This window comes from Microtus ochrogaster, chromosome 8, assembly GCF_000317375.1.
Source record: "Microtus ochrogaster isolate Prairie Vole_2 chromosome 8, MicOch1.0, whole genome shotgun sequence".
Classification (NCBI taxonomy): domain Eukaryota; kingdom Metazoa; phylum Chordata; class Mammalia; order Rodentia; family Cricetidae; genus Microtus; species Microtus ochrogaster.
Genome location: NC_022015.1, coordinates 15233502 through 15249778, shown reverse-complemented (window position 1 = coordinate 15249778; position 16277 = coordinate 15233502). Strand labels below are relative to the sequence as shown.

The 16277-nt window shown below is 40.7% G+C and overlaps 1 protein-coding gene across 1 annotated transcript in view; it reads left to right on the top strand.

The window, feature by feature from the left end:
* LOC101999148 (ATP-binding cassette sub-family A member 3-like) overlaps positions 1–15658 on the top strand; it is a 73556-nt gene extending 57898 nt beyond the window's left edge. The window contains exons 23-30 of the mRNA XM_005351156.1: positions 3537–3715; positions 5676–5801; positions 6013–6207; positions 8223–8410; positions 9724–9894; positions 10804–10985; positions 15000–15073; positions 15440–15658. Coding sequence (XP_005351213.1) covers positions 3537–3715; positions 5676–5801; positions 6013–6207; positions 8223–8410; positions 9724–9894; positions 10804–10985; positions 15000–15073; positions 15440–15580 — 1256 coding nt within the window. The 3' untranslated portion in view covers positions 15581–15658. The remainder of the gene's footprint in view (positions 1–3536; positions 3716–5675; positions 5802–6012; positions 6208–8222; positions 8411–9723; positions 9895–10803; positions 10986–14999; positions 15074–15439) is intronic.
* The last annotated feature ends 619 nt before the right edge of the window (positions 15659–16277 follow it).

Below are 16277 nucleotides of genomic sequence, written 5' to 3'. Positions count from 1 at the left end.
AACTCACAGAGATCCGCCTGCCTCTGCCTCCTGAGTGCTGGGATTAAAGGTGTGCGCCACCACCACCACCTGGCTTTACTTGTGTGTTTTATTATGTTCCGTGTTGGCAGGTTAACTGTCTAAGATCATAAGAAGAGTTGTTGTTTATTGGCAATATGTTTATTCTCTTTCATGATTAGCATTATTTCAGTGTAACTTAGGGAAATCAACATTTCTCCTACTTATATGGCCTGAACTTAAAGGATTTGTGGTTTGATGGATTGGGAAAGTTTGGGGAAATACTCACTCTTTGGTGTCCTAGTCACAGTTCCTATTGTCGTGATGAACACTATGACTAAAAGCAAGTTGGGGAGGGAAGGGTTTATTAGTCTTACACTTTCACATAGTTGTCCATTGCTGAAAGAAGTCAGTACAGGGACCTGGGGGCAGGAGATGGCGCAGAGGCCATGGGGGAGTGCCGCTTACTGTCATTCTCTCCGTGGCTTGCTCAGCCTGCTTTCTTCTATAAGAAGGACCACTAACCCAAAGATGACACCATCCACAATGGATTGGGCCCTCCACTATCGATCACTAAGGAAATGCCCTACAGCTGGATCTTATGAGGACATTTCTCAATTAAGACTCTGTTGTTTTTCCTCAAGCACATCGGCTATACCTGCTGTTTCAACCAATAATTGTGGCTCCACAGTTACTGGCTGCTTCTCAGGCCTGGCATGCCTTTTATGTCCCACTGGAGCTGGATCTGCCTCCTGTAGCTGCCACCAAATGTAACTTTTTTACTGAATCTCTATCATTCTATTTATCAGTAAGACTCAGGAGTCAGAGGCTAGTGTGAAAACCTGCTAGTTCAGAGAGATTGAGGAGCAACTAGCAGCTGACCTCTTTGCCTGCATCTCAGAAAGCCCTTCTGTTCCACCATACCACATTGTCCCTCCCTATTACTTACCGTGTATCTCTCCATCTTCCAGACTTCCTCTGACTTTCCATGATTATGATTTCTGTCAACAAGTTGCTGGCTCCATCTCCTGATCCAAGGTTGATTTATTTTAGTTAGCACACATGCAAACTGGGGGTTCACAGTGTATTCATTCAAATATCCCAACAAGGCTCCTTCCTTTCCAATGATCCTAATTTGTGTATGTTGACAGAAAACTAGACAACACACTTGGAAAGAAAAAAAATCGAGAAGGAAAAACTGTGGTCAGGGCATACTGAATGAAAGAAAAAGAATAACTTGAAAGGCAGAATTGTCTCTTAGGGACTCAAGTTGGTACAAAAGGAAGAAAAATAGCATCAATTAAGAACACTACCGAGCACAAAGCCCGCCAGGGAATGAGAAAACTGTATCCACTACACTCCCCATCTCACCCCAGAAAGCAGTGAGCGCCTGCTCTTCACTCTACCAAGAGACGTATCTTCCATACTCCACACACACAAGTGATCATCCCGGATGGACCAGCACCATCCCACAGGGTGGCTGCAGTGTTGACAGTCTGTGAAACAATCATTCCCAGACAAAAGAAGTCAATGTCATTCAAATGGTATAGAGAGCAAAAAAAGGTGCAAAAACAAGACATACAATAAAATGACCTTTAAAAAAAACCATAGAAGCGGTTTATTTGCAAATTATCTTCTGATATCAAAGTATGGAGGTGAAGTAAATGTGGCAAAATACCAATGTTGATACCGGATAAAGGAAGCCATGATTATTTTGATGTTTCTATTTCATTTCCCATTTAAGAATTATAGAAATTATAACATAAGGAGAAAACAGTTTCCATAAGACAACACAGAATGTACAATCTCAAACTGTTCATATTTAGAATTAATATGTTACTACTTTAAGAATATATAATTGACCCGCTTATATCTAGATAAAAATGTATATAATTTCCCCTGGGGTGGAAAAGTGAGAGAGCAGGTAAGTATGTGTGGACCACTTGAAGGGCCTGGGTTCATAGCTTCACTATGATGCTATGCCTACAGTGTGTGTGCATGTAGTGTATTAGCTTTGCAATGAATCAAGTGTTTTAAAACCATAATTCTAAAGTGTGAGAAATAAAAAGACTACTAAGAATACTAAATATTATGGTCTCTTTAAAAAAATCATAGTTTTCCCAGTAAGTTCTTAGATTTTCTAATAAATTAATGTAGCAGTTGAATTCAAAATACACAAAAACACAAAGATCCAATTGCATTTACATATGCATTGCAAACATTTATGGAAAGTTCAGGACCTACAGTGCCTCAGTAGGTAAGGGTACTTGTCACACAAGCCTGGTGACCTGAGTTTAGTCCCTGGGACTCACACAAAGACAGAACAAAGTTGTCTTCTAATCTCCACACTCATGCTATGTTGTATGTTCATGCTCGCACACACATACACACAAGTGCAAACACAAACACATATGCAGGCACACACTAATTAAAAAGCACATGGAGGAGTCCAAAGACTTAAAATGTAGCAATCCGTGCAATAGAAGTAGAGTTGTATTATAGGTCAAGGTGTAGAAAAAGATTATTAGCCTATTTTATGTAAATATGGAAACTCCGATACTTTTTATTTTTATTGGTTATATTCAAATGCATTTATCCAAGTTTGATATTTCAATGCTCAATATGGAGAAGTGGGAGAAGGAAGGGGTTTGCAGCAGAGAAAGCTAACAACATGACATCAAACGGGTACTCAAGTTGATGGCGGTAGAACGCATGCACACTAATAATATGTTGAAAGAGCACTTTCCTCCAAGGGCTTCTTCTCCAAAGACCGCAACACCACCATAATCATTAATTAGGAATAAAATTACAGCCAGGAAAATGCAGGGGATGATTGTTAAGGGTGATGTGTCTGAGATTGGGACATGGGACAGCATTACATTAAAAGCTAAGAAATGTGAATGAATCTGGTACTTTAAAAATAATAATAACAATAATCTGGTAGTTTAATAAAAATTATAATCTTGTATTTTACAATAATAACATCTGTGCACTCATGATAACATGCAGCATACTAATATACCTGGTGAATAACAAGGGAGACTGGGGGTAGGGCACAGGGAACTCTCAGTGCCCTCTTTGCAATTATTTTTGTAAGTATATTTTTCAATTATTAAGCTGGGAAAATAGTTCAGTCAATAAAGTACCATATAAACATGAAGACCTGAGTTCAATTCTCAAAACCCACATAAAAAAGCCAGGGCTGCAGGCACATGCTTGGAATCTCAGTGCTGGCAAAGTGGAGAAATGTGACCCTCTGGGACTGGCTGTCTTCACTTATTGTTAGACAATCAATACCCATGTTAATATTTATATTCTTACTATGTCACTATACAATCTATTAGTGAGGATCAGTCTTCAAAGCTTTTCTTTCGAACTGTTTTTTTCATAGCGGAATATCACTTCTCAAGCTCTGAGTACTGTGACTAAGCCTAGTCTAACAGCTCACTTTATCCTGTTTCTTATTTGGTGTTTTAGTAGTTGTTCATGTCAGTGTTGTGGAAGAGTGTGATACCCCCATTTTCTCCTTCCATCCTCAGATACCGAGAAGAATATCTATTCCTTAAAGGAGCACATGATTGGAAAGTATTTAATTGCTATGACCGTTACAGGTTTAGTCTTCCTTCTCTTCATTTTATTTTGGGAGAATATTTTTTGGAAATTAAGAACGTTTATCCATCAACACATTTACTTTGGTTTCTTCAAGAAATACAAGACAGTAAGTACTTAAGCATGGAACAAACCAAGAAAACAAAACTCTAGCAGCACTGAAACGAGACAAGGAAAGAAGGTGCTGTATATTGCCACCCCAGGTAACAGAGAAAAATAACAGTGTCTACAGGAATGTCCTTCCTTAAAGTCCTGCTGAGGTATTACCTACAATAGACTGCACTCATTTTGATTGTCATGTTGAAGTGCTAGATCTGTGTTTGTGAATTATATCTATTACTGACAACTTTCTCTTGTATTCAATTTTTTATATTTATTTTTATAATTCCCTTTTTCTACTCACTTGCAGTTTTTACTTCTCCTTTGTTAGTCCTTTTTTTTGCAAGCTTAAAGTCATGGCTCTTAAATCTCTCACTGATTCTAATATGAGTATTGAACAATACATACATCAAACCGCACAGGGTGATATGGGTCTATAGCTCCAGCTACTCAGGAGCCTAAGACAAGAGGATCACAAGTTCGGGGCATTCTTGAGCTACAGGGGAGTTCAAGGTCAGCCTAGGTAACTTAGACACTGTCTCAGGAATGACAGGACAGCTAAAGAATGCCTAGGCAAAGGTGGGTGTCCACAAAAGAGAGTAAGCCAAGACACACGGCTTCCTGGTGGAAAAGAGAAGCTTCACCTAAAAGGCAAGTCAGGTGGTGCAACTGAAAACATAGTTCCCGGTAAAATTTGACTCAAATCAGAAGCCTACAGCTTCCACTCCTGGATTTACAAGATGATGGTTGTGATAGAGAGCTCATCCTCAAAGAACTTCTTACATAGCTAGCCACAAAAAGCACAGCTAGCCTGGAACTCATGTTCTCCTGCCTCTACTCCTAGGTGCTGAGATTACCAATGTCTACCACCATGCCCATCTAATTCCCTTTTAGTTCTTCAAAGTTTACTTAGGACCACATTTTAAAATGCATTACTACATTTTCTTTTTTGAGACAGGGTCTCAGTATGCAGCCCCAGCTAGCCTGGAACTCACATGTGGACCAGACCTTGAATTTACGGAGAGTGTCTTGCCTCTGCCTCCTAAGTGCTGTGATTAAAGGCACACCTCACCACATCTGGCTCAAAGATTGATTTATTTTTATTTACGTATATGTATGTTCCTGGGTGAATGTATGAGTCCCACATGTGAGCAGGAACCTTTGGAGGCAAACAGAGGCATTGAATCCCCTAGAACTGGAATTAGAGATGGTTATGAGTTGCCATGCAGGTCTTAGGAACTGAGCCTGGGTCTTTTACAAGAGCAGTAAGTACTCTTAGTTGCTGAGCCATCTTTCCATCCCCATTATCATGTGTTTCTTTTCCCTACTCTCTTTGAGTTGATTCCACCCTTAGGTCCAAGTGATAAAATAACTTTTCTGCATGATTTTTTTTACTAAAAATAGATTTTTTTTCTCACATGATATATCCTGATTGCAGTTCCCCTTCCCCTACTCCAAGCTCCTTCCCACTTTCCCTCCCATCCAGATCCACCACCTTTCTGTTTTCTCATTAGAAAACAAACGGGTTTTTAAGGGATTATAATACAATACAATACACATAACAAAAACAAACATCAGAATAGAATAAAACAAACAACAGAAGGAAAAGAGTCTAAGAAAAGGCACAAGAAACAGAAATAGATGAGGAGATCCATCCATTCATGCCTGTAAGTGTTCCAAAGTTTTGAATCATTCTTCAGAGCACACAGATTCATGGTTTCCACCTTGGGAAGAGCTTTTCCCTCTTCTCTGCTCTGCTCCGCACCTTCATTTCTGTGGTGAACCACATGTGTTACTACTGGTTGCGACCTCTGAAATAGCACTCAGAAAGCCCCTTGGAATGGCTCAAAGCATTCATTTAAACATGTACAATATTATACCTCAGTTAATTTTTCACAAACCCACTACATTGAGGACAGATGCCTCTGAAAAGTTATCCACATGCATGATTCTTGTCTTGAAAAATACAGGATAGAATTTCCAAGGAATTATCTGGGGAATCTGAAGATAAAGATGTAGAAAATGAGAGAAGGAAAATTCTATACCAGCCTGAAAAGCTTCTGAATTCTCCAGTTCTTATTAAGGAGCTCACCAAGGTAAGGGCATTCCACGGCACCCGTTCTGCCTTCAGCTCCGTTAGGAGCTTCTGTGGGTGTCAGTCTCATTGTGGTTCTTCAGAACCTTTGCAAACTCTTGTAGGAACTTCTTGTGACACTCTCCGAGGGTGTGACTACTTTGCCCACAATACCTATTTATGTAACCTACAAATATCCTTTACTAAATTGTGTTTTGTGTGCCTTTTTAAAGATATACTTTAAGTGCCCACTAACTCTGGCTGTGAAAAATATCTCCCTGGCTATCAAAGAGAGGGAGTGCTTTGGATTACTTGGATTCAATGGCGCAGGTAAAACAACTACCTTCCAAATTTTGACTGGAGAACGGACTCCTACCACTGGGGATGTGTTCGTTGATGGCATTAGCATCACCAAGAACATCCTAAAGGTAAGCAATTTCAGGCTAAGATGCGAACAGAGTGATGGCTCATAGACTGCAGGCAGTAGGCTGGCGGCTAGGGATAAGACATGGCAATGGTGATAGGCACAGATGTTGATGCTGTGGCTTCTGGAGAGGAAAAACATACATTTGTAAAGGCCATAAGAACATAACCTATGAGAAGAGTTTCTTTTGAAACTGTAGGAGTAGAAGGCAAGTTCTAACTACAGTGTAGAAGACATGCATTGCACAGGGCTGGAAGGGTGCAAGGCAGCGAAAACGAGCAGAGAATGATCTGCATGCAGTTTGGCTGCAACTGGGGCCTTGATCCATGTCACTGAGAGCTCTAAAACAGGTTGCAAATCAAAGCAAGACCTCCAGCCTTTGTCTCCTGTGCCGGCCTCCGGCTGCAGGAGCTAGAAAAGATGGGTAACCTCGGGAGAAGTACGGCAAGAGCTTCAAGCAGAAAAGAATGTCAGTTTACCATTCTGGGAGTCAACAGCACGTGTCGGACCCCTGAGGACACAGAAGGGCAATGGAACTGCCCACCTGAGACTGTCAGGACGCAAAGGGCATCAGGTGATTTGTCATCGGGAGCAAAACCTGAATTGAGAGTCAACATCATGGTCCTCTGAGAAAAACAGTCCAGCGCCTGCAAGGTGTTAAGAACCATTTTAATACACTGAGAAGATTTTAGGTTGTTACTTCAAACTGAAAGGTTAGACTTATTGTTAACCATGTAGAAACTAGCCCAAACCCAGAGAGGACATTGCTGCTGTCTGTACTTAGTGCATCCTCCTTCAAATCACATCCCCCTCCAAGTGGCTTGGGCCAATCCCTTCCAGTAATTCACCAGTCACTACTTTAGGACAACTACGACTATGAGCTCAATGAGACAGAATAATTATAAATACCCCACACTCTGATTTTACTAAGTCCCATAAACTGAGATATGATGATTTTCATTTTCACTCATCTCTAAATAATTTCTAAGGTATTTATGGTTCCTTTCACAATCCACCCACTGGCTAATGAGGTGTTCTTGTACTCCTACACCTTTGGAGCACCCACACCCTGTCCTTACAACAATGCGTGTCTATTATGTTTCCTTTTGGGTTTTATTTCTCTATTAATAACTATGTGTCATGTTTCCTTGACTTTCTCCACAAGCTCCTTTAGTTAATTTGGCATCTAAGATGATTCTTCCCATGTCTTTGCTGAGCAGATTTGCCATCATAACTTTTTTCAGGTTTCCAAGTCTCACTCCCATGACTGAACTGCATTTTCTATTTCATTGTATGCTTGTCATTTTTGCGCAGAACTGGACTGACAATGTGGTAACTCTAGCAATTATAGTTTTCCCCACTCTCTGATGTTGTTTATTGTTTCTAAGGAAGCTAGTTGTTTATTTTCCATCACTGTGCTTAGAATCAGCATGAGATAGAAGCTGAGGGAAAACATGCTATCCTTAGAAGCATTTTAGCCAGAAAGGACGGGATTTGCACCATGCCAACACTATGAGCATTAATAATCTAGGATCAATATAAATTAATTATTAATCTAAATTCAAAGCCTTTTTCTCTAGCTAATTACTAGTGTAAACCTACTGGAAACACAACCATCATTTCTGAGCTTCTGTTTGCACAGATGAGAGCTGTCTTTGGTTTTGTTCCTCCTCACAAAGGGACAAGCATGTACAGGGCTGTGTAGGTTGGACACTAAAGAAATGATCCACATTGACCATGCTCCTTGGAGCCCCTGATTAATAAGAGGAAGACCTATCATCTTAACACTACCACAAACTGAGTGGGACCTGGGACTTGTTTTCTGACTTCTTTCTCCCCATGACGATTAGAACTATACATGAGAACTGGTCATTCCATTAGACTACAATAGACTCACCAGCCATAATTTTGTAGCCCTTCAGACATGGTCTGGAGAACTGCAGACTCCTGCCTCATCGATGAATGTCCACAGGGTGCTAGATGACTTGAGTTTTCACTTACGACAATTATTATTATTAGGTGAGGTCAAAAATCGGCTATTGTCCTCAATTTGATGCTTTGCTGGAATTCATGACTGGTCGGGAAATAATGGTCATGTATGCAAGAATATGGGGAGTCCCTGAGCATCAGATTCAGTCCCATGTGGGCGAGCACTTGAACGTCTTGGATCTAGAGCCCCATGCCAACTACGTCATCAGCACCTACAGGTGAGTCATTATTCCATAACTTCTTAGCTACTGTTGTCACTGACACTCATAATGACTAAGCATCCCTTGTCCTGGTGTTTGACACAAGTGCCCAAAGCTGCACCTAATCTTCTCTGTCACACAATTACCTGAGTGTGTTACCATCTGTCCTAGCTTCATTCTGATGCTGGGATAAAACACTCTGACCAAAAGCAACTTAGGGAGCTGAACGGTGGTGATGCACGCCTTTAATCCCAGCACTTGGGAGGCAGAGGCAGGCGGATCTCTGTGAGTTTGGGGCCAGCCTGGTCTACAAGAGCTAGTTTCAGGACAGGCTCCAAAGCTACAGAGAAACCAGATCTCGGAAAAAAAAAATAGGAGAGAGATGCCGGGAGGTGGTGACATGCACCTTTTATCTCAGCACTTGGGAGGCAGAGGCAGGCAGATCTCTGTGAGTTCCAGGCCAGCCTGGTTTACAAGAGCTAGTTCCAGGACAGGCTCCAAAGCTAAATAAAAAAAATAGCAACTTAGAGTAGAAAAGGATTCTTTTGGCTTCAATTCCAGGTCAGAGTCCGACATTACAGGAAGTAAGGAAGTCAGGGTCAAGACCTGGAAAAGATTGTTTACTGTTCCACGTACCTTTATCTCCACCCAGTGAATTCACTCCTAACCAATGGTGTACAGATAGGATGTAAGGAGGGTGCTGCTTGCTCTCTGGCTTGCTAACAGGCTTGAGCTTAGTGACCTTTCTTGTCTACCTCAGGACCTACGTAGATAAGCCCTTTTGAATCAGTTAATAATCAACACAGTCCCTCACAGACAGTCAGAAACCCACCTGATAAGAGAAGTTAATTACTGGAGCGGGTGACATTCAAGGTCATGTCAAGTTGACAGTCAATGCTAAGATGGACACCATCTTACTCTGTTGGGTTTCGGATGCCAGTAACAGTTCCACGTTTCAGAAATAAAACTTCATGTCCTGATTCTATTTGAACTATGACTCTGAAACCTGAATAGGGCATGTGTTTTCTCCCTACTGTTCCTATGAAATGTAGACCTTCAAATTAGGGTGGCGGTTATGCACCCTAATAACAACTAAACAAACGGTGCCAAAACCACACATGTGAAAGTTTGCCCTTCTATGTTACATGTGCGCATGCGCAGATGTTCTTGGCCCTGATGCTTTGTCAAAGCCACGCTGAATCTACATGAGGATGTCTACACCTGGGGCGTTTTGGAATTCTCAGTACTAGGAGTGTCTGTGCTAGGTCTTTCCTGGAGATAACTGATAGATAGATGAATTTCTTCCGTGTGTCTCCATCTTTGATCTGAAGTGGAGGAAACAAACGTCGGCTGAGCACTGCTATCGCTACAATGGGAAAGCCTTCCGTTATCTTACTGGATGAGCCATCTACTGGCATGGACCCAAAAGCACGGCGCCTTCTCTGGGACACAGTGATAAAGATCCGGGAAAGTGGAAAGGCCGTCATTATAACGTCCCACAGGTGTGGCTCTTTGGAAAGCTGCTGGTTAAGGGTTGGCAAGAATTATGGGAGTTATACTGGCCAATTATTTGGGGGCCAGGACTTGGTTGAGCGATGAGTTTATTTTTAGGAATTAAGTTTCATATTAATCCTAATAAATGAGATAGCCATGAATCCTCAGTGTGTTTTGAAAGATGAAGTCTAGGTAGAGAACAGGAAGTTAGAGATATGTACAGTTGAGGATTTGGTGTTCTGTTACTTATCCTTTAAAGATGCACACCTCTCGGGGCTTGGGGAAGTAGCTCAATTAGTAAAGTGTTTGCTATTCACATATTCGGAACTGAGTTGAATTCCCAGAGCCCACATACAAAACAAAACAAAACAGCTGGGTGTGGGGCTGGAGAGTTAAGAGCAGTTAAGTTGCTCTTCCAGAGGACCCAGGTTCAATTCCCAGCACCCACATTGCAGTTCATGGCCATCTGTAACTCTAGTCCCAGGGAATCCAATGCCTCCTCAGGACTTCATGGGTACGTGCACACGTGCATGTGGACACACACACTCCACAGACATACATGCAGGCACAACACCTATACACAGACAACTAAAGTGTAAACTATGTTTAAAGGTGGATGTGGTGCTGCATGCTTCCAGTTCCAGTGCTGGACAGAAACAGGCAGATCCCTGAGGCTCGCTGACAAGGCAGCCTAGCCTAGCCTGAATCAGTGACCTGCACCCCAGAGCCCAGGAAGAGACAAGGCAGACGGTGCTTAAGGAATGACACTCGAGTTTGACCTCTGGACACCACAATACATTCCCTAACCATGAATTTGGTCATTGGAAAATACAACTTGTGGTTAAGAACAAGATCCTGGCAATGTCCGAAAGGACAATGTCTCAGCTTCATGTTGTTCTGCTTCCTTGTTTTGCAAGCGTGGAAGAATGTGAAGCCCTCTGCACAAGGCTCTCCATAATGGTGAAAGGGAAGCTCACGTGCCTGGGAAGCCCTCAGTACCTCAAGAACAAGTTTGGAAATATTTATATTCTGAAGGCCAAGGTCAAGTCTGTGGAAACATTAAAGGATTTTAAAAATCATATCACACTGACATTTCCAGGTATGTTCAGGTGTCTCAATGGTATTAGAGATGCCTTAAATTTCGTGTTTTATTCTCACTACCCATGAGGTTTATGTTTTAAATCCAGTTTCCATGTGTTGCTGATGTTCAGTGACCCTCCATACTAAGAAGTTACTGCAAACCTAAGAAGTTTCACAGACAGCAGAGACTGTCACCAAACTCTGACATCACCTTCTAGGGCCTTTTCATAATTTGTTGTATCCATATAAGTTACACCTTTAAAGTCATATTTTAATACAATTCTCATTTGTTTTCACACATCATTTATGCAAAGCATTAAGGGATATTTCCCTTCTCATTAAGCATCTTATTCTGGCTTTTGGCTGTGCGTGCCAGTAATGATTTGAAATGTGAGCTCTAGTAGGCATGTCTCTCTCAACAAAAATCCTGTGTGTGAGTAACAAGCAAGCTCTAGTAGGCATGTCTCTCTCAACAAAAATCCTGTGTGTGAGTAAACACCTCAGTAAACACCTCTCTGCCCACAAAGTACAGTGCAAGCAACAGCAACTATTTTCTCTTTCTCCGTCTCTTTCCCAACCATAAGGCACTGATACAATAACAATTTTTAGCAAACTCTTACAGGAGCTCCTAGTGCATTCCAGGCTGCTGAGTTGCAATTTCATCTTTTGGACAATGAAAAATATTATTTGTTATACTGTAGGAATGTAAACTTGAAAATATATTTTAGAAATCAATGCTAGAGCAGACATGGAGAATAGCTGTGAGGAAAACCAAATAATCTCCTTAACATTGGCCTCAGTGACTATGATTTCCCCATGAGAACTACAGATGTATATAACCGTAAAGAACTGATCATGCTTGGGGCTGGAGAGATGGCTCAGTGGTTAAGAGCACTGGCTGTTCTTCCAGAGGTTGTGAGTTCAATTCCCAGCAACTGCATGGTGACTCACAACCATCTGTAATGAGATCTGGTGCCCTCTTCTGGCACATGGGCATACATGGAGGCAGAATGTTGTATACATATACATAATAAATAAATCTTTTTTTTAAAAAAAATGATCATGCCCCATACCATACCAGCTATGCGCAACACAAATTGAACTTTCTCCTTCTTTTGTGGGGGGAAGGTCACAGGGGTGGAGGCCAAACTTGGGGAGACTGGGAAGTGAGTGTGATAGCGATGCATTGAAATTCCCAACAATCAAAAATTATGTTGGAAAAAAATATTGAATTGTAATATCTTCACATAATAAAACCTTTTACATAAAAAGAATAAAGAATGTACTTGTAATCTTACTAAGCAAACATGTTGTGTGTGTTCCTATATGTGGTATATATGTGTGTGCACGCATGTGCACAGGTATAAACCATCTGTGCGTGAATTTGTGGAGGCAAATGTTGAGGTTGGGCATCTTCCTCAATCACTGTCCACCTCATGCTTTGAGGCAAGAGCTCCCCATGAGCTTCGACTGGCAGATCTCCTGTCTCTGACCCAAGATGTCTCTGACCTGTGATGTGCCTGTTGAGGGGGATTTGGGCTCCTTATTTCACTAGTATTCAAAAAACAAAGAGCAGGAGCTTCTTAAATCCTTCCCAGCACTAGCCTAGAGCCTAGCAACCTACTGCTGATTAGATATCCAAAATAAGTAAAAAGAATATGTCAAAGTGGTATATGCATGCCTATGTTTGCTGCATTATTCACAATAGCCAAGAATGAAAACAATTTAAGGATCTGTTGAGGAATAGGGGATAAAGAAAATATGACACACATATGGGAGTTAGCATGCACACACGCAGTAGAGAAACTAATCCTGAAAATGAAGGGAAACCTTCTCATGAACGAAGCTAGATCATATTATATTCAATGAAACATGCCATGCATAAAAAGACAAATGCCATATGATCTCATTCACCAAGTGATTAACACTTAGATGCTGAATCTAAGGAAGTTACATGGACGTAGCTGATTAGTAGTTAGTGGGCGCCATGGTGGGTGAGGTTGGGGAGACTTTGAACAAATGATATAGAGGTTTCATAGTCACTATTCTGTGGCTGCAAAGAGACATCATGACCAAGGCAACTCTTATAAAAGAAAGCATTTGATTGAGGGATTGCTTATAGTTTCAGAGGCTTAGTCTATTATCAGCATGGCAAGGAGCATGATGCTGCTGTCATGATGCTGGAGAAGGAGCTAAGAGCTATATCCTAATCCATAGGCTGTAAGAAAGAGAGACGCTGGACCTGGTGAGAACTTCTGAAACCTCAAAGCTCAGCCCCAGTGACATATTCCTCCAACAAGGCCACACCTCTTAATCATTTCCAGATAGTTCTACTCCCTGATGGCTAAACATTCAAATATATGAGCCCATGAAGGGGTTACATTCTTGTTCAAACCACCACAGGAGAAAAATTACACAGTGTGATTGATGAATTTAGTTAATATTAAATTATACTCTTAGTAATCTTTTATAAACATAAAAGAAGGTATTTGAGATACCTTTTAAAGATTTGTTTAATTATATACATGTGACTGTTTTATTTGCATGTATGTCTGTGCAGCAGATATGTGCCAGGTGTTCACAGAGGTCAGAAGTGGGTGTCAGATCACTGGAACTGGAGTTATGGAGGATTGTGAGCTAGCATGTCAGTCATGGGAATTGAGCCTGGGTTCTCTCCAAAACCAACCGCTTCTAGCCATTAAGCCATAACTCTAGCCCCAAGAGATACTATATTCTTAACTCAGTTTAGCCCATCTGTATGCATATACACTTTATTATCACATCAATTGTTACATTAATTTAAATAAGTAGATGAACTGAAAAAATGGAAATGCCTTCAGTATTGATGGAGATACTGCCTATTTTTATGGGTTGTAGAACCTGGAACACTGCACCTGACAACGAATAGATAAATACTACTTTAACTAGATGGGTGGTGTTATAAGTGCTTTTAAAAAAATTATTATGTTTTATATTTGAAATATGCCACAGTAAAAGAGCTCTACATGATCATACAATAATATACGCATTAAGATTAATACTAATGAAATCCACACACATTTCAAATACATAAAATTCTTTAAAACATTTTAAATTAAAGCATTTAATTAAAGTTGTAGTGATTTATAAATTAACATAAGTTTCTTATGAATACATCTCTTCCCCCAATTGTGTTTGTAGAGCCTTACTGTACAAAAAAACTCAGATCACAGTAGTACGATTGGTGCATAATTCCCTTTTGCACATGGATGGACATGGTGTAATCATAAGAATGAGACACTGTGTTGTCTTAGTTACTTTTATATTTCCATGAAAAAGCACCATGAGCAAGACAACTTATAAAAGAAAGCACTTAATAGGGGCTTACAGTTTTAAAGTCCTAGTGCCTGTAACCACCATGGAAGGGGACATGCACACATGGTTAGAACCTGCACACAGGGTAACTGAGAGCTTTACATCCTGATTCATAAGCACGAGGCAGAGAGAGAGAGAAAAGTATCTGGGAATAGTATGATCTGTTGAAACATCAAGGTCCACCTTTGAGACACACCTCCTCCAACAAGGCCACACTTCTTAATCCTTCCCAAACAGTTCCACCAACTAGGAAGCAAACATTCAAATATATGAACCTATGGCAGTTATTCTCATCACAATCTTCATACTTTTCCTTCTTCCTCCTCTCTCAAAACTGTGTCCTCATACACACACAACCAGAAAGATCTCTATCCATCCTCAGCATCATGCTTAGGAGTAAATACATTTAGTAAATTAAAAGCTCAAACTTTTACACTGGATATATGAGTTGACAACTTACTGAGCTTAAAAGCCTCAACAACTGCTGTCAGTTCCCTAGAACAATTTTCTATATATGTGCACCAAAAAGACTAGGTTTTGGGGGGGGTCACATCTCCTCCTGTGTTTACCTTACTCTTAACCTTTGTATGATACCTAGCATGAAGCAGATACAACACTATTTTGATAGCTTAAAAAGAAATCTGTAAGATCACTCACCTGTCCTATTTTCCTGCCCTAGGTAGTGACTTGAAGCAAGAGAATCAGGGGATCCTTCATTACTACATTCCCAGCAAGGACAACGGCTGGGGAAAGGTGACCAGTGCATGTGAGGGAGCACTAACAAAGGGGTACTTGGGATGCGGGCAGCGGAATTGTTCCTGACATCATGGACGCTGTGGAGTGTTTATGTTCCTTTTCAAGTGCCTAGACATTAAATGTCTTTGGTTACTACCCTTAAGTACCAATACTAATTCATGTCCATCAAAATAATGGAGACAGAAAACTGTCTCCTCCCTTTCTCAACTGCCCATTTCTTTTGCTTTCTGATTTTGCCCTTCTGTGTGTCCTTTGATTTAATTTCATATACTTGACAGACACAGGGGAAGGGAGGAGGAGAGGCTCCTCTGGGGGCTGGAGGGAGATGGAAATGGCAACTGCATGCTTTTGTTGTTGTTTAAGATGTTTGGCACTTTGGAGAAAGCAAAGGAACAATTCAATTTAGAAGATTATTCCATCAGTCAGATCACCCTGGACCAAGTCTTCCTGGCTTTTGCTAATCAAGACAACACAGGAAATGATTATAAAACAGAGGTGCCTTGAGATTCAGTTACAACTAGTGTTATCGGTTTTACTACAGCTGCTACAGGATGGGAAGGACATCCTGTGCCTATATATCTTCATGTAAATATATTTGTTTAATAAATATTTCCCTGAAAGGAAAAAAAAAGTGTGTCTTCTTCACTGAAGATATATCTGAATGTTCAAACCTAAAAATATTTCTTAGAGTCATTTTTTTAGTAGAAAAATGGAAGTGCAGCAGCATTTATCTTTGTAAGGACCTGTTCCTCGATATTCTAAGTACTTGAGCAGGGATGGTGTTATCAGATTTGCCCAAGTAGAAATGCACCTGTTTTAGCAGCTGATTATTGATAAGAGGAGCATAAACCTGGAACAAACCAAATTTTCCACAAGCATGCACACAAAAATATGCACACCTACACCAACATATTCCCTAATATGTGCAAAATTTAAATCAATATCAAAGTTTGATATTAGTTTCCAAAATTCTAAAGTCTTTTTCTTCAATGATAAAAAGAGTAATTAAAGGACATGGACAGAAAAAAAAAAAGGTTCCTTTAAAAATATTGTACTTAGCCTGGCGGTGGTGGCGCACGCCTTTAATTCCAGCACTCAGAAGGCAGAGGTAGGTGGATCTCTGTGAGTTCGAGGCCAGCCTGGTCTACAAGAGCTAGTTTCAGGACAGGAACCAAAAAAAGCTACGGAAAAACCCTGTCTC